This window comes from Abrus precatorius, unplaced genomic scaffold, assembly GCF_003935025.1.
Source record: "Abrus precatorius isolate BTA unplaced genomic scaffold, Abrus_2018 Scaffold6, whole genome shotgun sequence".
NCBI lineage: Eukaryota > Viridiplantae > Streptophyta > Magnoliopsida > Fabales > Fabaceae > Abrus > Abrus precatorius.
In genome coordinates this window covers 6,530,384-6,556,560 of record NW_020874406.1, presented here as the reverse complement: position 1 = coordinate 6,556,560, position 26,177 = coordinate 6,530,384, and the positions used below count along the sequence as shown (strand labels likewise).

General features: G+C 30.0%; 2 protein-coding genes across 2 annotated transcripts; both read right to left on the bottom strand.

Annotated features, from left to right (window-relative positions):
* Positions 1-3,738: 3,738 nt before the first annotated feature.
* LOC113870075 lies at positions 3,739-6,117 on the bottom strand. Its single transcript, XM_027506674.1, has one exon. The coding sequence runs from the start codon at positions 6,115-6,117 to the stop codon at positions 3,739-3,741; it is 2,379 nt and encodes a 792-aa protein (XP_027362475.1).
* A 3,459-nt stretch (positions 6,118-9,576) lies between these two features.
* LOC113870074 (BTB/POZ domain-containing protein At1g50280-like) lies at positions 9,577-12,395 on the bottom strand. The gene is made up of 4 exons (XM_027506673.1): positions 12,341-12,395; positions 12,042-12,112; positions 10,756-11,910; positions 9,577-9,927 (listed from the first exon to the last, which is right to left on the bottom strand). The coding sequence occupies exons 1-4, from the start codon at positions 12,393-12,395 to the stop codon at positions 9,577-9,579; spliced, it is 1,632 nt and encodes a 543-aa protein (XP_027362474.1).
* Positions 12,396-26,177: the final 13,782 nt, after the last annotated feature.

Below are 26,177 nucleotides of genomic sequence, written 5' to 3'. Positions count from 1 at the left end.
ATGATAATCGTTGTATGTTATATGTGTTATTATTAATATATATATATATATATATATATATATATATATGTGTGTGTGTGTGTGTGTGTGTGTTAGATAATATTTTTAATTTCATTTAAATTATTCTGTTAAATAAGAGATTTAGTGGGACAAGGAACTCACCATTACTAATTATTTTTAGGAAACGAAATTGAAGAGAATAAAAGAAAGATTGGTCTGTTTTAAGATCATAGCCTAATGATATTGGGAGGAAAGATTGCTCTGTAGAATTTAAATTATTTGAAATTGTAATATTGATAGTTAGCTATTTTAGATAGAAATTTACTCTACTAGATAGTTAGTGTCAGTTATTTCAAAATTATATATATATATATATATATATATATATATATATAACCCGTTAGATATAAATTAAATGAAAAACTCAGATTAAGTGTAAAAGTTTTTAGACTTATAATAGTACACTAGTGTGAGAAGATCTTTTCCCTATATATATGTGTATGTATTGTGCACTAAGTAAATTTTTTAGATTAAAATTTTAGTTTTATTCTATTTATAAATTTAAAATTTTAAAAATATTTCCTTTAAAACTTTAATACCTACAAATTCTCATAAAATGAATAATAAAAAAATTAACTTTGGCTCTTTATTCAAGTCTCCAGGCTATAAATATTAAGAAAAAGTCAATTTATTTATAATTTTGTTGCAAGTTATTATTCACGCTAAATAAAAAAAAATAAGGTTGTTACAGTATTAGCTTAATTTATTTTTATTTTTTTATCATAGTAGAATAAAAATTATTTATATGAGATAATTATTCCTTTTACTTGATTTTTGACTTGTGTCTTTTTTCTTCTTTGTATTATAATTTTTATTATTGTTTTAATTAATTCAAATGTTGAATTCAATTTACTCTTTTTTTTTAACTCTTAAATCATCTAATAAGTTATTCAAAATTAAATAAAATGTAAAAACATTAAAATATTTGAATAATTATCTTATTTAATTAAAATATTTAAGAAAATGAGATGTTAAATTAGTTTATATATATAAATCACAAAAAAAAAATTACGATAAAATAATAGAGTAGAAATAAAAATAACAATAAATTTAACAAATTATTAGTATAAACCTTATATAATATCATTTTAAACAAGTTTATTATATTAGTTCTTAGGACTAATTTGAAATATATAAATAAAATAATTTTTATTTAAAAAATTATTTATAAGGCTTAAATTTATTTTTAGTCCCTATAAATATAGGTTTTTTTTTGTAATTAGTCCTTAGAAATATTTTTATTTAAAAGTGATCTTTCTAATTGGATTTGATCTTTGCTGTTAATCTTCCATTTGTTAAGTATTGAGCTGACTCTCTGTTAGCCATCTCAGCATTCCACATGGCGTCATGTGGCTATTTTAAGGCCTAGTCACAACCTACGTGACATGCTATATAATCTATTATTTATTATTATTTATTTAAAATTAAAATTTGCAAATAAGCCCCTAAACAATTTTATATATTTATAAATAAACTTTTCTTCTTCCTCTATCAACTCCTCTCCCGCAGCCCCACCTCTCCCACCCCTAACCTTCACCACCACCCTCATCCTCACTCACTATGATACCAAAAGAGCCTCATTTCTATTTTCTTCCCCAACATTATGCAACAACATTATATATATGTTTAACCAAATGAATTTTAGTGCAGATTTAAGTTACTTATCAAATGGGTACCAGGAGACAACAATGGGTACAACTCTTTCCCTTCTTATTCCCCACACCTCCACTTTTACCATCACCTCCTTCCCTTCCCCCACCCTACACCTACAACTCCAACCTCTTTCCTTCTTTCTTCTCACACTCACACCTCTACCCTTTTTCCTTTCTCCTCCTCACTCCCCTTGCCATTCCCGAATCTCGCAATTATTCTATCCACAAATATGCAAGTTCGTTGTTTTCTCTTCAACACGAATTAGGTTTCATAATATTTATGTAAAAAAAAGGTCTTGTTAATGGTCAAACTGATACAGAAATTCTAGGAAGAAGAAGAACTTCGAAAATTTCGGGTGATAGGGATATCAAAGAAAAAGAATGATATCCAAACTTTATTGATATTGGGATGAAAGATACAGAGAAGAATTCTTGGAGAATTTTATACAACATGCTGATTCAATTGAATCTCAGCTAACTACTATATAATGAAGGTAGCCGTGACTTTTCCCGACCACTTCCCCAAAAGACAAAAGTTAACTAACTATTAACAGTTTGCCAACTCAGCAACTAACTACTGTTAATTCACCCGATTACAACTTGCTAATCTAATTTTCCTGTATCAATTCCTCCTCCATAGCATAATCCTTGACCTCAAGGATTAAATTGAGGAAATTTCTGCTTGAGATCATAAAAGAACTCCCAAGTTGCATCCTCTGGAAGATGATGCTTCCACTTAACCAATACCTTAGTGACTGCTATTCCCTTCCTCTTAACTGTCATGCGATCCAAGATGACTTCAGGCTCCTTATCAATTGCACTGGACTCCACAGAAACAGGTAGATTAGACGAAACTACAGCTTGGCCAACATGTTTCTTAAGCTGAGAGACATGGAACACATTATGAATTTGTGACTGAGATGGCAATTTAAGCTTGTAAGCAACTGATCCTACTCGATCTTCAATAGGAAATGGACCATAATACTTGGGAGCCAATTTGGCATTGACCCTATTGCTCACAGAAATCTGCCTGTAAGATTGAAGCTTGATATATACAAGGTCACCAATGCTGAATTCCCTGTCAGTTCTAAGCTTGATATATACATTGTTGACAAACAGTACAAGCTTGAACAAAAGCCTTTACATCATTAGTAAGTCCTTTCCAATACACAACTGCTTTAACCCTTTTTAAAGTTGCATCTCTTCCAGAATGGCCACCAACCGCAGAGCTATGCAACCATTGTAGGATATCAGATCTCAGCTGTAAATCCTTCCCTATTACCAATTTACCTTTTCTTTTGAGTTCACCCCTCTGCCAAAGATAACGCTGATGCCTAGCAGCATTGGTTTCCAGCTCTTGAATCAATTTGACAATTGCAGGATCAGCAGACCAAGACTCCTTAATCCTAGCCAATAATTCTGAAGCAGGTTGCATTGTCACTACAACATTACAAAAGATCTCTTCCCTCCTTGAAAGAGCATCCGCAGCAACATTTTCCTTACCTTGTCGATACCCTATGTCAAAATCAAACTCCATCAACTTGACTAACCATTTCTGCTGAAAAGAGGTAGTCCATCTCTGATCTAATATGAATTTCAAGCTCCTATGATCAGTTCTTATAGTGAACTTCTTGGCCAGTAAGTAATGTCTCCATTTCTGGACGGAAAACACCACAACAAGAAGTTCCTTTTCATATGTAGAGAAAGATTGTTGTTGCTTGTTCAGGGATCTACTTATGAATGCTAGAGGGTGATGTTCCTGCATGAGCACAGCCCCTAATCCAGACCCACTAGCATCAACCTCCACCACAAATGTCTTGTTAAAGTCAGGCAAAGCAAGAACTGGAGCCTTAATCAAGCTGTCCTTAAGCTTTTGAAAAGCATCCTTCGCTGCTTGAGACCAAGCAAAACTGTCCTTTTTCAGCATATCAGTGAGTGGTCTGGAAAGAATCCCATAATGCCTTACAAATCTTCTGTAGTATCCAGCCAAACCTAGAAACCCTCTCAGCTGCTTCAAGGTTTGGGGCTAAGGCCATTGCTGTACTGCTTGAATTTTTGCCGGATCTGTAGCTACACCGTCCTTGGAGATAAAATGCCCTAGATACTCCACTCTGTCCACACCAAAGTAACATTTGGATCTCCTAGCAAACAAAGACTCCTTTCTCATGGTTAATAACACCTGTTCAAGATGCTGCAAATGGTCTACCAAACACCTGCTGTAAATTAAAATATCATCAAAAAACACGAGTAAGAATCTCCTTAAAAAGTCCTTAAACACCTCATTCATCAATCCTTGAAAGGTTGCAGGGGCATTAGTTAGCCCGAATGGCATCACTAAGTATTCAAAATGCCCTCTATGGGTTCTAAATGCAGTCTTGTACACATCATCCTCATCCATCCTAACCTGGTTATAACCAGATCTTAGATCAATTTTAGAGAAGATTGAGGAACCATACAGCTCATCTAAAAGATCATCCACCAATGGGATAGGAAATCTATTCTTTATGGTAGACTTGTTCAGCTCTCTATAATCAACACACAGTCTCCATGAACCATCCTTCTTGCCTACCAACACCACAGGACTGGCAAATGGACTGCTGCTTTGTTGAATAATGCCGGAAGCCAAGTATTCCTTCACCAGTCCATCAATAATGTCTTTTTGCGGCTTTGCATACCTGTAAGGTCTTTTGTTAACTGGATTAGTGCCTTGAAGCAATGGAATCTTATGGTCATGACCCTGTCTTTTTGGAGGTAAACTAGTAGGTTCTTTGAATAGGTCTTCAAATTTCAGTAACAAAGCAGCTACCGCAGGGTCGACTGAATGTTCAGAAGTATGACTTGTAAGGGAGTGCAGCAATCTTTCCTCATTGTCACTAAGATGCAGCATAGAAAAATGGGCCCCTTCCTGTAAGGCCTTAGTCATATGGTGTCTTCTAATTGTTTTCACATTTACTGAAGTAGTTCCTCTTAATACATGTTTCCTGCCTTGGAAGAAAAATTGCATAGACAATTTGTTGAAATTCCATGTAATATCACCAAGTGTTACCAGCCACTCCACTCCCAAAACTAGATCACAACAGCCCAGAGGAATCAACATAATATCACAGCTAAACTGAGTGTTTTGTAATGACCAAACAAAATTCTTTACCATGGAATCAATCAGCACCTGAGTGCCATCAGCAACAGACACATTAACAGGATCCATTTTCACAATTCTACAACCTAATTTCTTAGCAACTTCCACATCTAAGAAATTATGTGTGCTACCACTATCAATTAGCAAATGCAGAGGTTTTTTTCCAAAATATCCTGTCACTCTCATTGTTCTGAAATTAGCTATACCAGTCATAGCGTTAACAGAAATTAAGGGATTACCATCCTCCAAGTTTGCTGCCTCAAGGTTACGAGAATCAGCCTCCACTGGAGCCTCATCATCAGTCACCTCAATCACATGTATCTGAAGCTTTTTATGAGTCTGAGCATGTGCAGTAGAGAAGGGTTCATCACAGAAGTAGCATAACCCCTTTGCCCTTCTGTCATTCATATACGCAGGACTAAGCCTATTGGTGGTTTGTGTTTGGTTTTTATTGGCGGCCTGTGTTTGAGGTCCAGGAGTGGAAAGCAGGGGTTCAGAATTTTTGTCAGGTTTGGATGAAGGAAAGGTTTGGGAAGAGGTTGGTTTGGTGGGCTTTGGGAAGGTCTTGGTAACACTAGAATTGGTATTGGCAGACTCATACATCTTGGCTAAGGAGAAGGCTTTCGTCACTGAACTGGGTTGGAACATTCGCACCATCATTTGTACATCATGACGCAAACCTCCCAAGAAACAGCTTAGTTGATTAACCTCCGAAAGTTCCACTTGAGAAACTAGTTGATCAAAAGTTTCATGGTAGTCTTGAACAGAACCTTTTTGTCTTAACTTCATCAACTCAACCATAGGATCCTCACATACATCACCAAAACGAGCAATTAGGATCTTGGTGTACTCACTCCAAGATGGAAGATTCAATAAACCCACATTCTTGACATAGGCACTGTGCCATTGCAGGGCCTTGCCCTCAAAATGAACCACTGCCAATTTCACTTTGCAATCCTCCGGTGTATCATCCACAGAAAAGAAGGTCTCGCATTGAATTAACCATTGTTTCACGCCATCTCCGTTAAATCGAGGAAAATCGATTCTAGCCAAACGCGTGCGACAAGAATAGGATCGAGAATGATGACCGGAATTGGACATAGCATTGCTTTCTTGATTGCGAAACATTTCTTCCAGATTGTTTCTCAGTGAAGCTCCAATTTCCATGAAGCGTGCTTCCAAAGAAGTTCCAAGATCCGAAAAACGTGTCTCCATTGAAGCCTTAAAGCTCTCAAAATCTTCACGAACGGTGCGAGTGTTGTTAGCCATGGAAATCGTGGTTGGAAGGTTACCTACTGATACCACTTGATACAGAAATTCTAGGAAGAAGAAGAACTTCGAAGATTTCGGGTGATAGGGATATCAAAGAAAAAGAATGATATCCGAACTTTATTGATATTGGAATGAAAGATACAGAGAAGAATTCTTGGAGAATTTTATACAACATGCTGATTCAATTGAATCTCAGCTAACTACTATATAATGAAGGTAGCCGTGACTTTTCCCGACCACTTCCCCAAAAGACAGAAGTTAACTAACTATTAACAGTTTGCCAACTCAGCAACTAACTACTGTTAATTCACCCGATTACAACTTGCTAATCTAATTTTCCTGTATCACAAACTTGACAATGCTCTTCTCGAATAGTTTATCCAACTAGAAATTTTGAAAACTCTACCCAGTGCATTCAAATTAATTTAAAACCACGATAATGTTTGAATTCTTCCTGATTTGGATACAGATTGCAACCACTGAATTCAATTTATTTATTTATTATCACAAACAAGGAAAAGCTATTCGCCCACACTCTGTTGGTTGCCATATAATGTTACTTTCTCTAAAGTAAGAAAAGATAGAAGTTGGTGAGTGAATTGCTGCTAAGCCTCACGCATTACACACGCTAAAATCATGAACCTTCTTGACCTTATACCCCAAAAGATTTATCCACCCTTCTCCACGATTGACACAAAGAGTACTTACATAGAATCACCCAAATATAGTGTCGATTCTATTTACATGCTGGAAGGGAATTGAGAGGGGTTTGGGGTTGAGAGAATGGAAGTAGGGTGGGAAAGGATGCTAGAAGGGAATGGAGAGGTGGATGGGAGGGGTTTAGGGTTGAGGGAATGTGGTTGGGGGAAGGGGAGGGGGATGGGGATGGAGAGGGGTTTGGAGTTGAGAGAATATGGTTGTGGGAGTGGGAGGTAAGGGAGGGTGCCGGAAGGGGACAGGGAGGGGTATGGAGAAGGAGAGAGAAAGGTTGTGAAAAGAAAAGGAGTGTAGAAGAAAAAATGAATGGGGAAGAAGAAGGGTTTTTATGTAATTTTATAAAATAGATTGAGGGGCTTATTTCTAAATTTTAATTTTAAATAATAAATAACGTGACATGTCATGTAAGTTATGATTGAGTCTCAAGATAGTCACGTGGTGCCACATGGAATACTGAACTGACTCTCTGTTAGCCAGCTCAGCACTTAACTGATAGGAGATTAACAGCATGGACTAATTCCAAAATTACTAACTTTCGAAGGACCACTTCCTAACAAAAATATTTGCAGGGACTAATCACAAAAAGGTATATATTTATAAGGACCAAAAACATAATTAAGTCTTATTTATAATACTATATTTTTTATATAGTAAATATTAATTTTTGAACTTTAATTTTTTAAAATACCTAAAATTAATTTTAGAAAATAATATTGAGACTGTAAGAGTGGATATAAAAGTTTTAATTCTAAAAATCATTAACTTCATAAATAGGGTTTATAGAAAACTCTAAAGATCTAACAAAACATTTAACATTCTATTGATTCAAAAGTTATTTTTTATTATGTATTGAAACTGAATGCGCATATATTTTTTTAAAATAAGGTTAGAAGATCTAAGATACACAAAGGTAAAGAAGAAAAAACACAACGTATAAAGCTTTAAAGATAAAAAGACAATAATAGGTTTTAAAGCTACAAAATAAAAGATTTTGAAAGTTCAAAGAGAAATTTTAAAAAAATTTATAAAAAATTAAATAATAAATATGTATAAACTTCTATTATTAAGTTATAAGTAAAAGATTTGAATCGTTTATGAATTTTAAAATACATTTAATAGTTTAAAAATGGTTAGTTACTTATGAGTCATTTACCTTGCTAATTCATACTTGCTTCTACCCTAAAAATAATCTAATTTTAGCTTTTTTTTTTATAAAGATGTGACTTTGAATAGCTTCTAAAAGAAGTTGAAATTATAACTACCCACTAAAATAAAAATTACTTTTATGTCTTTTAAAAACTATCCTTCAAAGTTGAAATAATCAATTTTAATTTATTTTTTTACTTATTCTATCCTTCAAAGTTTGACATTGGATAGGAGTAAAAGTTAAAGGTAGTTTATAATCACCCACCTCATTTAACCATGATGAGAAGCTTTTGGATTTCTTTTTTAAAAAATTGAGTGTTGAACTCTAAAGTGAAGAATAAATTTTAAGGATAAAATCATGAGATCCATGAGAATGAAAGTGAATAATACATCAGATGTGGTCAATTGAAAAAAGTAAGTGTCTATAGAATATCATTAGTCTTGACTCGTGTCTTTGGGGGATAGAACAGTATTATTAGAGACTTGTTTGATTCTAATTTTTTTTCACCAAAAGACTAAGGTTGTCTTAATGTCTCATGTGGGATTAATTGGACCATGTTATATGCAATAATGATTTGGCTCCATTTTAAAATGATGAGAAGCTTTTGGATTTTTTTAAAAAAATTAAATGTTGAATCCTAAAGCGTAGAATAACCTCTAAGAGTGTATTTAGGAGTGTGTTTGGATGAGATATTTCAAATAAGTATTTTATTTTTTTTAAAAGAAACTTACAATTTTATGGATTAAAATTTGTTATTTGGATATTGAATTTTAAATATTTTAAAATTCTAGAAATTTTAGTGGAGATTTTTAATTAACTAAAATTAAAGAATTCTAAAGTCTAACAAAAGAGTGAAAATTAGAAATTAATTTCTTCATTTATTGTGTGCTCCATTCATATTTTTATTTAATTATAGTTTATTCAATAATTTAAATTTCATATTTTTACTTAATTTTGTTAGATGTAATGGTAATTTTATTTTTTTAAGAATGTAAGTTATTAATTACTCTATCTAAACAAAAAAAAATGAAAAGAAAGAAATTAAATTAATCTATCCAAACAAAATACATAAATAATAGAAATTTAAATGATGTAATTTAAATTTCCTAAAATTTTAAATTCTCTAAAATTTTTAATTACCTCATCTAAAATCAAAAGATAAAGTGCGAAATACTATTGATTAAAAAAATTAAAATTTGTGAATTTTATAATTTATTTTACATATTATGTATTTTATGAAAATTTCAACTATTAATTTAGTTAATATTCTACTTTATCTTTCTAAAGTGAACTTCAAAGTTAAGAGGAACGTAATCCTTAAATTATGAATGAAGAAACAGATTCTTATGAGAAATCATGTATATTATGAGCTAAATACTTTGTCTGAGAATGTTTGTCATATATATGGTGCAATCTTGAAGGGATCTTTTCTACTATAACATCCAAACTCCAAAAAAAGAATTAAAAATATACAGCTTTATACAATTCAAAGAGATATGAAAGAATCTGGGATATTGATGGACTATTGAAGAGAGGCATAAATTTTAAAAATAAAAAATCTTGGCACTCAAAAGATTAAGCAAAACATTGTGCTAGTGAAACCTTGGCATTTGAACCTTCATTTCCTTGCACAATTTCTCCAATTCTCTCACTCTCATTTGCATTCTCTTGAGGTTTATTTTCATATCTTCTTTCTCTTGCAAGAAGCTATCTGTATTGTCATAGTACAAACTGATTTGGGAAGGGTTCATAATTTCACTTCCATCATATGCTAAGTCACTTAATGGAATTTTTGTTTGTTGAGAAATAAGAGCCTGCATTGCAATCCTTGGGGGTATTCTGGGGTTTTTGGCTAGATCTTTGCAAGCTTCAAAGCTTAGCTTATTGTAATTAAGACATCCACACAATCTTGACCTCTCCTCAAATGCAAGCATTGCATGTGACTATGAAAAAGCAGCAGTACCATATCATAAATACTATATAATAAATTATCATTCCTGGCTTCCTTCTCATGAAACAAAATTTATATGATAAATACTGAAGTAAAATATATATAAAAATATTGTACATTCCTAAAAGTTTCTTAAATTGCAGATGATCCTGTTGCATAAAAAAATAATAGGAACAGTGGCACTTGTGGATATGTTTGGTTTGAGATTTTCTTTTTATTTTGTTATCAAAAGTAGAAACAGATTTAAAACAAATTGATAGTTTTGTAATTCTTAATAACATCATAAAATGGAGGCAAAAGATAACACGGGATTATTATTATTATTTTATGTAGCATTCCTGAATGAACCTCATATCAATAATATTGCACTCAAAAGTTATGTGGATACCAGGATAAGAACAAAAACCAAATTAAATAATACTGATATTTGACAAAGTTCCCTTACCTTCTGGTCGGGGCACTTCCCTTATCTTCTATTTTTATAGTGTTTTACGGTTGATATCATATGACACATAATATAACAATGACAGAGATCCCAACAAAAGAAAAGTACATATGAAGAGAAGAGTGGACAAGGAGAACAGAGAAAAAAGAAAAAAAAATGTTACACCAAATTGGGAAATTTTCAACTGAATTTGCACAAGCCAGTTTTCTTTTCTACTATTAAGATACCTCATTACAAAATTATTTAATTTTAACCAATTTCAAACATGAATGCAAGTTTTTGTCTCTGCTATTTCCCAATTCTTATGACTCTTTAGAAAGATAATAATGCATGATAGCAGCAAAAGAAAAAAAGGGTATATGAATATGAATTCACCTGAAGATAGATGCCAATGGCTTTGTAGACCCCATCAAAGCAATCCCTAGCACAATCAGGCAAACATTCTGCAACTGCACGAAATTTAGAGATCTTGAGGTTCTGATCTGGGGATATCTCTGCCAAATACTTGTCAATTAATCTACCAACTTTTTTCAGTTTCTGTACAGACACTCCATCAGTGTCATTCATATTAACAAATTGCTTAATCAACCTTATCACAAAGGTTACATCATAATATAGTCCCAAATGATGCCCAGAGACTAGTAGATCATCCAATGTTGCTTGCTCAAACACCCCACCAATCAATTTCTCAATTTCATATCTACAATCTCTACTCATCCCAAATCTTGATACAATCCATAGTACCCAGAAAAGGCTTTTGCAAGAAAATGTCTTGTTACCAATAAATATGACCCCATAAGCAGCTGATTCTGCAAGACCGGAATACTCAATACTGCTTTTGCAATTAACCTCACTTGCTAGAGTCACTTTTCTTAGATAGTGAAGAAGAAATCTTGTGAGAACAAAGTTGTTGTTATCTGTTCTGTAAGCTCCAATACACTGGAGAAACTTCTCTATGATCTTTGGGGGTAAAGAAGCCAAATCCTCAAACCACCATGCTTTGCTTGGCAATGTTGACTCTATTATCTTGGGAGTAACTTGAGTTGAATAAGAGAATCTCTTGGCAAAATTGCTTTCAGGAGAAGATGGGGATGATGAAGATGAGGAAGTGAATAGGTTTACATCAGAATTTTGAGCCATCTTTGCTAAGAGTGCACAAATTATCTTCTCTAAGAGACCATAGCTATCTACATATGTATAAAATAGGTCACAACTCTTGAGACTCTCAAGTACTTCATTCCATGTCCAATAATAGATTCCCTCAAGAAAGGTTTCTGTTTGTTGCAAGAGATTGTTGCTGAAGAACTCCTCAGTCATTCCAAGATAAAGGGCACAGCAATGGATATTAAGCACATTGGATACAGTGATTGGGATTTGACCATGGTTGTAACAGAATCTTGAAACCAGCTCAAAACCATATGGACCCCCAGGGAAATCATTGATTTCAATGCTCAAGTTCTTGTCATGGCACTCTCTCTTTTCATGGTTCAAGATTTTCTTTATTCTTCCACAGTATTTTGATATGAACTTCTGCAAAATAAATGAATTAGATTGATTCACCAGACGAGACAGTGGATTTTTTTTTCATCAAATTTCTTTGAATCTAAGAATATTTGACAACAAATGAAAAAAGAAAAATCACCAAATAATTCCTAGAATACCTTGTCCAAAAGGAACGTTTCCTCATCATTAATGTGGATTTGCAAGTCACAATGCTGCAGCATAGCTACTTCTGCATTGAAAACAACATATGATATTGTGTTTTGGTGATGCAGCCTTTTGGGTGTGGGTGTGTGTATATATATTCAACACACAACCATACATGAAAAGTAAAAATTACTTAACACTCACATGGCCACTTAAAAAAGTTACATACATTTTAATGAACATATATATATATATATATATATATATATATTATGCCGTATGGGCTGTATGGCCAGGTTGTATGAAGTCTTACCCAATCTTCGTTGCCAAGGTGCTTCATTGTTGTTATATGGAAGAGGGTGCTTCATCTCAACTCTCAAATAACCAAATTGTGAACAACTGAACAAGGTTTCTGGCTTTCAGCTAAAATTACCCAATAACTAGTTACTTATCTAACAATTATTGAGACCATACTATTTGTTTCTTTTCTCTATTATTTATTCTCAATATAGTATTGTGGTTTTATTATATTATATATGCTTCTCTAATGTGAGTCCACAGTTTCAAATATATGTTATATGGTTTTGATTATTTTAAGATAGATTCCATGTATGACAAGTTCTGAAGCATTTGTAAACTTTTGAGGTGCAGACGTGTGTGTGTGAGTAATTGTGTGCATATATATATCGCTAAATTGTCTTCTTGCATATGAACAAGTTGTCCTATCTCAAAAAAATAAGATAGATTTGAAAAGAAAATGACAATGATTTTTTGCTATTGAAACGATACATGTTGGCGATGGCAATGGAGAATGTGAGGATTTTCCTGACATTGTCTGTGCAAGTCAAGAAGTGTAACCCAAAGCATATTTCTTAATAATAATTTGAAGTATATCACGTAATACAATTAGTTGCATGCCTTGGCGTTGGACTTTTGGATTTTCTTGAGTGATGTTATTATCTGACCATGTGAAGGTAAATTCTTTTGTACGTTCAAAATTTTTTGGGGGTACTCTAAAGATTTTCAACCAATAATATTTAAATACATATTTATACATATAAAAAAAATTTAGAGTACTACAGCATATATTTAAAAAAATTTAAATAATGTATTTTTTTTAACATGAACGAAGGAAAAATATCGAGGTAACTAAAAAAGCAAACTATATAGTATGATGGAAAATAAAAAAAGAAAACGTAAATAAAAATATTGATTTAAAAAAAATACACTTAATTTTAAATGGAAAAATGATTACGTGCTGAAAATTTATATTCATTGTTTACCAAAGATATCTTTCTGATGGCTTTTGAGAGAAATGTAATAAGCCTTCAGAACAAACTGGCATCTCATACTAATTTCGAATCAATAATAATAATAATAATAATAAAAGAGTTTTTCATTATTTATTAACCATAATATATTTTGTGGAAAACCATATATTAAAGGAACCAAAGCTTTATAAATGATGACAAACATAATTGGTAATCTCAAAGGATAGGTTCAGGGAAAGAAGATCGACTCTTGCATCTAAAAAAGATGAAGAGCTATTAATTAAGCGCTTTGACCTTTCAGATATATAAAGTTGTAAGATTCTCAATACTTGAGTGAATGTGAAGAGTGGTCCCATCTGATTAAGGTTTCAATTGAAATCTAAAGATAAATCCATCTTTCTCCTACAGAGAACATGGAAACTTCTACGGGGAAAATCACTTATAACTTAGTTTTTGAGAATGTACTGTTTTTTAAAAAATTAAATTCTAAAATAACTTAGGACTTTTCTGTTTCTGTTATGACTTTTAATTTTTAATAATTATTTAAAATTATTTTTAAGCAGAAAGTAAAAATAAAACTTATTTATTAGTTTAGTTTTCAAAACTGTTTTTAAGATGAAAAAAAAACCTTATTTGATAAATTTGTTTTTGAAAATAAATTTTAAAAACTAAAAAATACATGTTTAGTTTTATTTAATTTTTATTTAATATTTTAAACTATATATATATATATATATCTGATATTTAATTTTAGTATTTTTTATTTCCTTAAGTATATTTTTTATATTAAAATAAAATATTAAATTAAAAATTTATTAAAATATCAAAATATAATTTATATTAAACTGAAAATATTCTTATTTATGAAGTAATACTTGCAATTTATACATAATTTAATAAATTATAAAATATAAATTAATATTAAACTAAAATAAGTGTGAATTAGAAAAAAATATGTATGAAAATAAATTATCTCTTCAGTACGTGAGATGGCCCTATTTATCTTAAACAATTTCATCTTCATTTCTAAATAGAAAAGGGAAGCAAAGGAACCTAAGAATGATTGTTGAGTAAAGACAGTTAGTGGCCTGGCTGTTTCATCAAGCTCAAGGAAGAAAGATCTCAAGGCTTCAAGGTTGCTTTGCTGTGGATGTACTCCATAAATGGTGTGGAAAGGAAGCTAAAGCCGGAAGGGAAAGGAAATTAAGTTCTTTTGAGTTGAAGATTAGGCATTATGAGTTTGCATTTTAGATATTGCCATAAGATACATCATCTATTATTGGGACCACAATTTTTAGTACACAATCATCTCAAAATATGATCACTTACAACAGTTTACACTCACACCAACAGTGGAATGCTTGAACGCTAGTTGATTTTATTACATAAAACTTATATTCATGGTGTGTATGCTTGAATATACATGAAAAACTAAAAAATATATGAAATCAAATTTAATTGGTGTTTTCAGACCCCTTTTTTATTTTCCTTTGCTCCCTCCTTTTTTTTAATTTCTCTCTTTTTTCTTTATGTTTTAATGTTTTTTCTATTTTCCGACCCTTATCCCTTCCCTCTCTATGTTCTTTGTGCTCTTAAAATTAGGAAAAAGCTAAATTTGATCAAAGTTTCATTTTCATGTTAAAAGAGTTTGCTTAATTTTTTGTTCAATTCTTGCAATGTTATCATTTCCATTTTATTAAAAAAAACTTTAGTTTTCTTAAAACATTTTGTTTCCATCCTCCTTTGGAAAAACTAAATTTAGATTTTCAAAAAATAAATATAAAAATTTTTAAACAAAATTTTAGTATTCACACTAAGTCTAAATCTTAGTTAAGATTCTTAATCATTCTGAATTAACTTGCTTGACTTATCTTATTTCCAATTAGTTTCTTCCTTTTCAACTGGATTTAAGTATTAATTAGTGGTACTTTAGTCTATCTTTCATGTGAAAATGATCTTGCAAGTGGTCTCCAAATGGATAGTCTTGACTTGTTGCTATTCAAAAATCACAAGTGTTAAATATATTTTAATATAATAATTTTTGAAACTAAAATTCTTAGAAACAATAAGCGAAACTAAACACACAAGTTATTTGTTAGTGATAGCTCTATTTTGTGTGAGATTCGATCGACCGACAATGTCAAAGCAACAACAAAATAGATCTACATAATAGGTATCCCTTCGTGTGGGATCACTAGGTGACCTCTTGTGACGGTATTGACAACTAACTCTAATGAATAACGTTTTATAGTTGTTAGGTTTTAATGAGATAGACATTGAGAATGAGAATAGAGTTACGGTAGATAACTTCAAGTACTAACACGAAAAGTGGATACAAAAATATTTTTTTTAACTTTTAAATTTGAAATTGTAAGAAAAATGATAGATTTAATTAAAATAATATAATATAATTAATATATATATATATATATATATATATTAATACTAGTATTTTTAACGCATATACTATACGAAAGTATTTTGTTCAAAAATACAACTTTTTGAAAAATTATTTTAATGAATTAAATATTTATAATGTATATAAATTTTAAAAGAAAGAATTTGAATAAAAGATAAATGATCACAACAAAATTTTATAATAAAAAAATATACGTGTATATTAAAAAAATTATACTTTTTTATATTTTATATCTTTTCAAAAACTTCTTTGAACGTGAATAAATAGTAAGAATAATATTATTTAGATACAATAGATTATAGTTGTACTTGTAATACATATGTTGTATAGAAAAATATTATTTTAAATTAAAAATATAAAAAAAAATTTAAATATTATCAATAAATAATAAGTTTACCGTAATAGTAGGTGATTGTAAAATTTATAATATATTTATTATTTATCATTCACTTTATGATTTAAATATCAATATGATTTTACTAACAAAAATATTTGTGTGAAAAATATTTTATGTGTGTCATATATAAATAATATTTTAAAAAAAATTCAATCTTATATCAACTATGTAATAATTAAATTGTATTAGCCTAATTAAATGATATAAAATAATAAATAATTTTTTCTATTAAAAATATAAACTAAAATAATTTTTTTGGTTTACTTTATTATTCAATATATTGTTATATTAGTCTTATATAATTTCACATATGTAATATAATAATACAAAAATTCAATGGATAATTGTTGAACAAAGTTCAAGCATACATATATATATATATATATATATATATGTGTGTGTGTGTGTGTGGTAGAGTGAGTACTTAGATACCCATACCCGTACCCATATAGCGGATAAATACTCTACCCATTGTGGGTAAATTTTGAGGGTGTTCATCGGATACTTTACCCATTGTTATCCCTAGATGTGTAAGTAATTTAATTAGCCAATAATGTTACATGTGTACTGATTAATGTTTCATACTTTTATTTCCATTGTCTTATTAATAATCCTAGTTATTAACATGCCGTAAGATGCATAAATATTTTATTTTAATTTAACTTTGTAACTACAAATGCACCAAAATAATAGATTTAATAAAATTACAATAATTTTAAAATATAATTTATTTTAAAATAATAAAAATAACATATTAAGTATTATGAAATTTATATAAATAAAAATATTTATCAAACATTGAAAGTTTATATAAGATAATAATCAAAAGTTAAGTAAAAATTTCTCTCTCTAAAATTTAGAAATAAAAAAAATTGTGAAAGTACTATAGGTGTAATTTTATTATTTTTTTTATTTCTCATCCAGTTTAATCTAAATTTGAGCTAGGTCATGCGCTTGGATATGATGAGTGAGTTATGAAGATTTTTTTACATATATAAGAATTCGAATTCAAAAATTTACTTAAACGATATTGAACTACTTGCTGCTCAAATCAATAATTTATATATTATTCGCCAACAATTTTTATCTTTTGAATATGAGTCAAAGTAGTTCCATTGAATATTTAAAGGATTTTATTTTTATATACAACTTGATTGATTAATAGAGAGATTAAATTATTGTGAAACTTTAACTTTTAAGGATCAATTATCTAAATAATAGTTTTCATTTACCCAAGGACTGAGTTCCCACTTTAATTGTGCAAAATATATATCTTAAATTAAAAGAGTATTATTCTCAAACTTGTGTTTTATTTTGATATTTATTATGACAATATAAAATAATTATTAAACAAAATTTTTTTAAGTTGGGTAATAAATATTAGGCACAATTAATCAATTAATGAACACCAAATCTTTATATATTTTTGTAATAATTTTTGTTTAGAGGAGGAGAAAGATGAAGAAAAAAAGGAAAAAGAAAAAATTATAGATAGCCGCAATAATAATAGTAATAGTTGATAATAAAGAAATAAAATTAACATAACTGGCAATAAAAATCAATAGCAATAATAAAGTTGATAAATAATAATGATCTATGATAGAAGAAGTGATGTGAAAATAATTATAATGATAGTATTTAAAAATAAAATTAAAAATGTTTTAAAACTACACTGATTTAAGAATTAACTTGACTAAATAATAATAATAAAATTAATCATATAAATATTAAAAAAATATTATTAATATAATAATTTATAATTAAATGTCAGTATAAATTCTTTTACACATTTTTTGAATTCTAATTTAATAGTAACAGTGTGTTCTTTCATTGGGTAACAACGATACGCACCGGTGGAGCCACATTGCACCACAGTTTCTGTCTCTCTACCATGTGGAATATCCATTGCAATTTGACACGATAGAAATTTTTTAATCTAAAAAACTTCTTAAACATTTTTTATTTTGCAATCGTTATTCCCTCACACAACAACCAGTGTTGGATAAGTCGTGCATGACAACCATGTTAAAGTAACAGAGAAACGTTCGGCGCTAAACATGTAGTGTCGGTCAAATCATCTGTGAGGCTTTATCCACGGTGGAACGTTAATTTATTTATTTTTAAATATATTACTAATGAAAGACATTAAAAGTAATTTTTATAAAAATGTTAACACAGTATTAAATTAATAAATATATATCTTTTAAAAAATTAATAAATATGTAAATAATGTATCTTGAATTTAATTTTTAATTATACCTTTAATTTGAATATTATATTAAGTATTTATTTTTATTCAATAAAATATTTAATTAGTTAATTAATAGTTAATGAATCATATCTTACTGTATTATTTCTCAAAACAATTTATTTTATCGTTGTTCAATAATAATCAGTTTTATTTATAAAAAGAAAAAAAAAAACTCGTACATAACATAGGAAACTGGTTATTGCTCTGTATGCAAATCTACAAACTCTAGTTAAATAAAGTTAAACAATGCCCTAATTGGCCCACATAATAGACCACGAACCAGTCAAAATTTGTTTGCATAAATCAAAGTTAACTTAGCCTCTAAACTGGAATTTTCTTAATATTGAAAATCACAAATTTTCTGTTACAAATGTTTTTCTCATTGTAGAATTTTTTCACCCTCTTGTATGAGTCATGCATGAATAGCACGTGTAAACGAATGAAGAAATAGCATTTTCATCAGTTTAAAATACTCAAAATTAAATTTTTATGTGAAAAAAAACATTTTATCTTTTATTTAAAATAGATAAATAAAATGGTGCGGAGTGATAACCCAGAGACAAGTTTGGGTTAATCAAATCTCAGCGCGATTGATGAGGCTTGCAATTTGGGTACGCACGAGATGGGAGAGACGTTGGAGAGCAACATCAACAGCATCCTTAAACCCAACATCAGTGGCGTTGGGGTGCGCATATGTGAGAGTGGGGATCAACCCAATAACCACCTCGCGCACCCTCTTAACCTCTTCACTCGAAATCCCCATCAACACATCCTCAATCCTCTTCCCTTCCTCACTCACACTCACCTCTTTCTCATCAATGAATACCGAATACGTATCCCTCTCCGTAGGAAAATACCATGCGTACTGCGTATACGCAGTATGCTCAGAAAAGAACACGGGCACGCACCCCGCAAGCACCGAGTCAAACGTTGACCGGCGAGTGAATGAATCACCCGGTGCCTGAAGACAGAACACCGATTTCGTCATCACGTCCAGAACCACCATTGGGTCGTGGCACGTGCTGGCCCCGTTCTCACACCGAACCAACTCGCACCGTTTGGATTCGTTGCACTGCTTTACTATGGCGTCGCGAACCTTGGCCTTCTCCAAGCCGTTGCGCGTGCCGCCCACGAAGGAGAACAGGTGGGGCCTGGCGCGTTGACGCATTGCGTTCTGCCACATCAGCGTTTCGGAGAGGGTTCGAGGGTGGAAGTAAGAAGGGTAAGGGATGGCGAATTGATTAGAGCCCCTCCAAGGTTGTCTCTCCACTGTTAGCACCGACATGTTTTGGACAGATGGTAGGTTCAGCAGTATGTTGGCCCCGAAATCGGGCCCATCTTTTCTTCGCATGAAATCCCATGCAGTTCTCCCCACCGCCACAAAATGGTCCTTACCTAGTTTACATTTCCCAAATTTTTAAAATAATATTTTCTCAAAAATTAGTAAATATAAAAATAGCATAATAGTTAAATATTGTAATCATCTTAAATAATTTTGTTCAAGTTAAAGTTACTAATGTTGTTGATTAGGTTATCACTACGATCGTTTAATCTTTTTAAATTCATTATAAAAAAAACGCGTACGATTGAGAAGGTGAAATTGGTGCTTACCACCGTGCCTCTTCCAGAAGGGTTGACTTTGGAGAAAGTCAACAAAATCGACGGCCAAAGAATCGCGGAGGGTGAGATTAGGCTGGCGGAACATGCTGGAAGCGTAGAGACCAGCATAGAAGGGAGCGTAGAAGAGAAGTGCGTTGTTGGGATCCCACGTGCGACATGGATGGTTCTCTAGCCTTGCGTGGACGATCATTTCCGCTATGAATTGGTGTGTGGCGTACCATGAAGTGGTGGAGAGGGGTTGGCCAAGACCATTGTTGGCAACATGGGGGCACATGTTGGTGTAGACATTAAGGTTTTGGCAGTGTTGAAGGAGTCCCAGGTTGAAGCGCGACGGAAGCGAGTAGACGTAGAACGGTCCTGATCCGTCGCATGTGGTGGGCTTTTGTTGGGTTGTTGTGGTTAGGGGGGTTGGGAACCAAAAGTGAAAAACAAGGAACCATGAAGCGAGGAAGAGACATGAGAAGAGAGTGTACCTTAAATGGTCACTTGAGATGAGGTTGTTGTTATTGTTGAGGTCTTTGGTTTTTGAGAAGCTTTCGGATTTTGTTGAGTGCGGTAGGGAGTGCAGAGGGGGTGTTGGTGATGGCTTTCTGAAAAACATGGAGGAGGAAGTAGAGGCGCAAAGGGTGGAGAGAGAGAGAAGTAATTAATTTCCAGCTGGAGAAAGATTAGAAGCGGTGACCAATTTAGTGTGTGCTGTGGAGAGGACTTTGGACAACAAATTAATGAGTCAGCTCTTTGAAATAGAATGCGTGCGAGGAAATGGAAAGGTGAGGGCAGGTGGGAAATTAATTGCCAGGGATAAGGACCCAAGACACCCTTATTTATTACTAACATTTCCTTCTTTTAGGTAACTCCTCCAGTGTGAATTTGAAATTATATATTTGATGTAGATTTTATATTTTTTAATCAAATTAGTGTAATTTATTTTTTTAAGTATAATTTATTTATATATTTAAAAAATAAAAAATAGAAGTCATATAGGACATATATAACTTATATTTTTTATTAAATTAAATTCATATATAATGATAGAGTAGAAAATTTTGCATTATTATTCAATTATTAATTATCATACTTATAAGAATTTTTATATTAATTAATATAAAAATCTCATCAACGGTTTATTTTAATTATTTATGGTGTAAAATTATTTATACTGTCATGCAATAAATTAGATTTTATTTTTTTCAAAATATATAAATTATTACCATTTTTGTAATTATATATTCATTTAGTGTTAAGGTTAGTAAATTTTAGACACTTAAAAGAATTTAAAGTAAATTGATTATTCAATGTTATCACTTTTTATTATATATTATAATACTAATAATATAATAATAAAGTTACTTTTATTTACAATTTGACATCATATAATATATTATTAAATTTTAATATTTTTTTAGCATTAAAGATATTATAAGTGAAGAGAAAAAGGAATTTGTCAAATTAAAACAAAGTTAAATAATATATATATATATATATATATATATATATATACTAATGTAGATCCGTGCAATGCACGAAATAATTTACATTATTAAATTTTAAAATTTATATTATTAAAATTATAAAATAAATTTAAATTATTTAATAATTTAATTTGTATATATTTATATTATAAACATATAATAGATCAAAATATATTAGTTTTATTTATTATTATTAATATAAACATAATTATTTTCTCATTCTTTGTTAAAAAATTAATTTAATAATATAAATATATTAATTATTATGATTATTAAAGTAATTATTTTTATTAAAAAGAAAGAGATATACTATAAATATATTTATATTATAATTATTTTAAAATTTTATATTTAAAAAGTTTAATGATATTACATTAAAAGTTTCTAATAAGGAATTCTAATAAAATAGCAAAGATAAAATTTAAAAAAAAGTTTACAAATTTAAACGTTATATAAATAATACGTAAAAGAAATTGCAAATTAATAAAATATATATTTATTAGATACATCTGTAGTGAGTGAATTTTCGTTAACTTTTTTTTTTACAATTGAAAATAAATTAATATAAAATTATTTTAATTATTACGATAAATTTTGTTATTTTTTTATGTGAAAAATAGTTAAATAAGATAAATATACTCACTATTTCTAACTATTTCAATAAATATAAGTTGGATAACACATAGATAACTTCAATATATGACTGCTTAATGAATATATTTCTGTTTAAAGGACCCCTGTGCAATGCACGAAATAATTTATAATATTAAATTTTAAAATTTTTATTATTAAAATATTATAAAATAAATTTAGACAAAATCAATAATTTAATTTGCATATATTTATCATATAAACATATAACAGATCAAATATACATTGATAATTATCTATTATTTATCATTATTAATATAAACATAATTATTTTCTCACTCTTTGTTAAAGAAATTAATTTAATATTATAAATATATTAATTATTTTTTATTATTCAAATAAAATACATTTTGATCATACTATTTTAGAATAATATAAATAAATTAAGATTATTATAATTATTAAAGTAAGCGTTGTTATTTTGTCATAAAATAAAAAAATTATAATTAAAAAAAAGATTAAATAAAAAATGTATTCTGTTAAGTAATCATTTACACAATATAACAACAAAATATATAAAAAATATAGTAAATAAAATCTAAATAACATTAAGTAATATTTAAATATCTTATTATATCTTGTCAAAAACTTCTTTGAATATTACATTTGATGTAAATCGGATTGGCTTCTCATCTTTATCTAAAATCAAAATTTTCAATCCATTTTTCTTTCTCACTCTTGAGATAGCAATATATAATTGACCATGGGAGAATACTGACCTTGGTAAGTAAAGACCAACATTAGAAAGTGTTTGTCCTTAACTCTTATTAATAGTTATTGCAAAACAAAGAACTAATGAAAATTGTCTTATTTGAAACTTAAAAGGTAACCGGGAATCTGAATGAATTAAATTCATTATTGGGATGAATACTTTATCACCAATATTTCTTCTTGTAACATCAGTGGTTACAATTATGTTTCTTCCCACTTGATTAACAATCAGTCTAGTTCCATTGCATAATCCATTTGCTTGATCTATATTCTTCAAAAGCATAATTAGAACACCTATCTTCAAAATTAATCTGTGGTTTGAAATTCCTAAACACTTAACTTCATTAAAAAATTTAGTAGTAAACCACTCACCTTCTGTTTTAGAATTTTCATTAGATGAGTAAATTAAATTAGAACTTAAATATTCCCTTTCTTTTTCGGGCATCAAAGAGATAATTAATTCATTTACTTTCTCAACACTTTCTAAAGTAGGCACAAATATTTCTCTCTGTTCAAAGAATTTAAAATCAGCAAAATTATGGACTAAACTTGGATATTCAAATTCTACTAAATGCATAAGACTATTATCCTTTTCAAGAATGAGAAACTCTTCTGGAATTTCAAATGTACAATCTTCATCATCGTTAACTCTGATTTATCCATCGCTTATTTGAAGAATCTAATCTGCAAAAAACTTAGTTTCATTTATAGCAGAAGTGTTTTCTATTGATATTGATAATCTCAGATTTTTTGTCAACTTGAGCACTTTGCAATGAGCCCATAGATAAGAAGAGTTCACAGTTGCGGAAAGAACATCTTCACGATTACCTTTTGGAATAATCAGAAATATTTGTCTGAAATCTCCTCCCAATACAACAACTTCTCCACCGAAAGGTTCATTCATACTATTTGAAATTTTCACTCTTATTAGATCCCTTAATGTACTATCTAAAGCTTTAAAACAAAATTTATTAAGCATGGGGGCTTCATCTCATATGATAAGACGTGTTGATTAATAGATAAGCTTTTAAACTTCCTTGCTTGATGTTACAGATGGATGTATTATCAGTCATTAATGGAATTGAAAATATGGAATGAGTTGTCCTTCCTCCAGGAAGAAGTAAAGAAGCAATATCACTTGAAGCCACAATGAGAACAATCAGTTGTTTAGATCGAAGAGTTGCTGATAAAGTATTCCAAATGTATGTTTTTCCTATTCCTCCATATCTATATAAGAAGAAAAAACTACCAGATTTATTTAAGACTAAGCTCATGATTTCATGGTAAACAACTTTTTGCTCCATCATTAAAGAATCTAGAAGTCTATGGTGTTGTTCAGCCAGTTCAGTTGTGTTATAATTAAGCTCATATGCTATGAACTTATTTTCAACCAAACTGAAAATTGAATCTTCTACAATTGGCATACAGATGTAGTCTCTTAATGATCTTCCATTGCTTTGAAGAAGTTTTTTAACCTCGAACAAATAAAGATTTTTTAAGTCTTGGTCATTTAAACTAAAATCTGTAAAAATAGGATAAATTAACTCATTACTTAAATATCCAACTATTAAAAATATTTTTAGTCCTTATATACAAAGAATTTTAGTAAAAAATTGTATACAAACAATGACCATGTACTCTTAAATAAAATAAATCTAATACCTGAATTCCTATTTTTCTTCCTATATATTTTCTCCCACACATAATCTGGTTTGACCATTGTATTGCATATTAATAACGTCACAAATAGTTTTCGTAGCTCATGTCCTGAACAAAACTCATTTGCTTCCTTTATTCCATTAACAAATTCTTTATCATCACATATAAGTCCTAATGAGTAGCATGTTTCTTGAAAATTGTTCAATATAACTCCATTAACAGTTCTTACAGTCTCATAATCACAACAATCACACTGCATTGTTAACAACAAACGTAGATAATAAAGCTCGCTTGTCCCTAGAGGGATATAATGAAGCCTGCCAATTGAGAAACCTTTCTTTCTTGGCTACCACTTTCAATTCTCCCTATTAAAAACAAACTTATTAGGAAACTCTGCATAAGTAAGCTCTTTAGCCTTCGCATACACCTTATTTGCTTCAATTCAAGCTATGAACATGGTATCTTTGTCTTTATTTTTGTTAAGAACATCATCTATTCTTTCATCATCTCTAAAAAAAGTAACTTGATGATTTGGTAAATGAAAATTTAACCTCTGAAACTGCAGGCCATCTTTCATGAATATCAAATACCAAGATTCTCCACACAGCTTCACATGAAGAAAGATATCTGCAATCGTAAAATTGTTTGATTTCATCAACAAAATAGGAATTTCCATCCTTCTTAGATTTTTTGGATATTTCTAGGATAGCTGTGTCTGGACCTCTGTTCACATATTTGAATAAATACTTAATATCATTTGACTTGTTACAATACTTAATGTTAATATGGGCTTGGTACTTCATCAAAAGAATTGGATTGTAAGGAACAATATTTCTATTATCCACCTCAACTTCCTTTTTTGTTGTTGTAATTTCAGAATTTCTCCTTCTGTAAGAAGGATAACCATCTTCATCAATATAAGTATTATTCTGAAAAAAATTTTGGGAAATATTTTGTGCAATATCCTTCTTTCATGCATGGGCTATTACGGTTACTAGTTCCACATGGACCATGAACTATAAACTTTGTAACTGCCTTGTATAATCTTGGGCAAGAACTCGGGTTAGGCAATTCAGTAGATATAAGTTTACCAATTTGATCTGGTGTATTTAACTTATTCTCTCCATTTAACCACAACAAAATATGAACATGTGGAAGTTTCCTTTTTTGAAATTCTACCATACCTATGAAAATATTATATTTAAGTTTTGTTAGAAATCATAATAACGAGATTTTATATTAATTTTAATAACATAAAAATATAAAATAAGGAAAGTGATAAACTACCTGCATCAACTTTTCCAAACTCCTTTCCTTTCTTAAAATTTGAGATCATTGTATCTAACTTCATTTTAAACAATCTACATGAAATATTTGATCTATCGTCAGCTTTTAATCCTCTTGCAGCAAGGAATTTTGTTATCTCTGCCCAACCTGAGTTGCAAGTGAATGTAATGAAAAGATCAGGGTATCCAAATTTTTTACAAATAGCCATTGCATCTTGGCTGTTATTAAAATAGATATCTCATACTTCCAATGAAAGAAGCAGGTAATATAACACATTTTTCAACAGATGATGGATCTGTTTCACCTCTACTTATAGTCTCTTCAATGCCATTTAAGATATCAGACCTGATTGAAGATTGATTATTTCTTATAAAAGACAATCTTTGAGACTCTATCATAGTATATGTGTCAA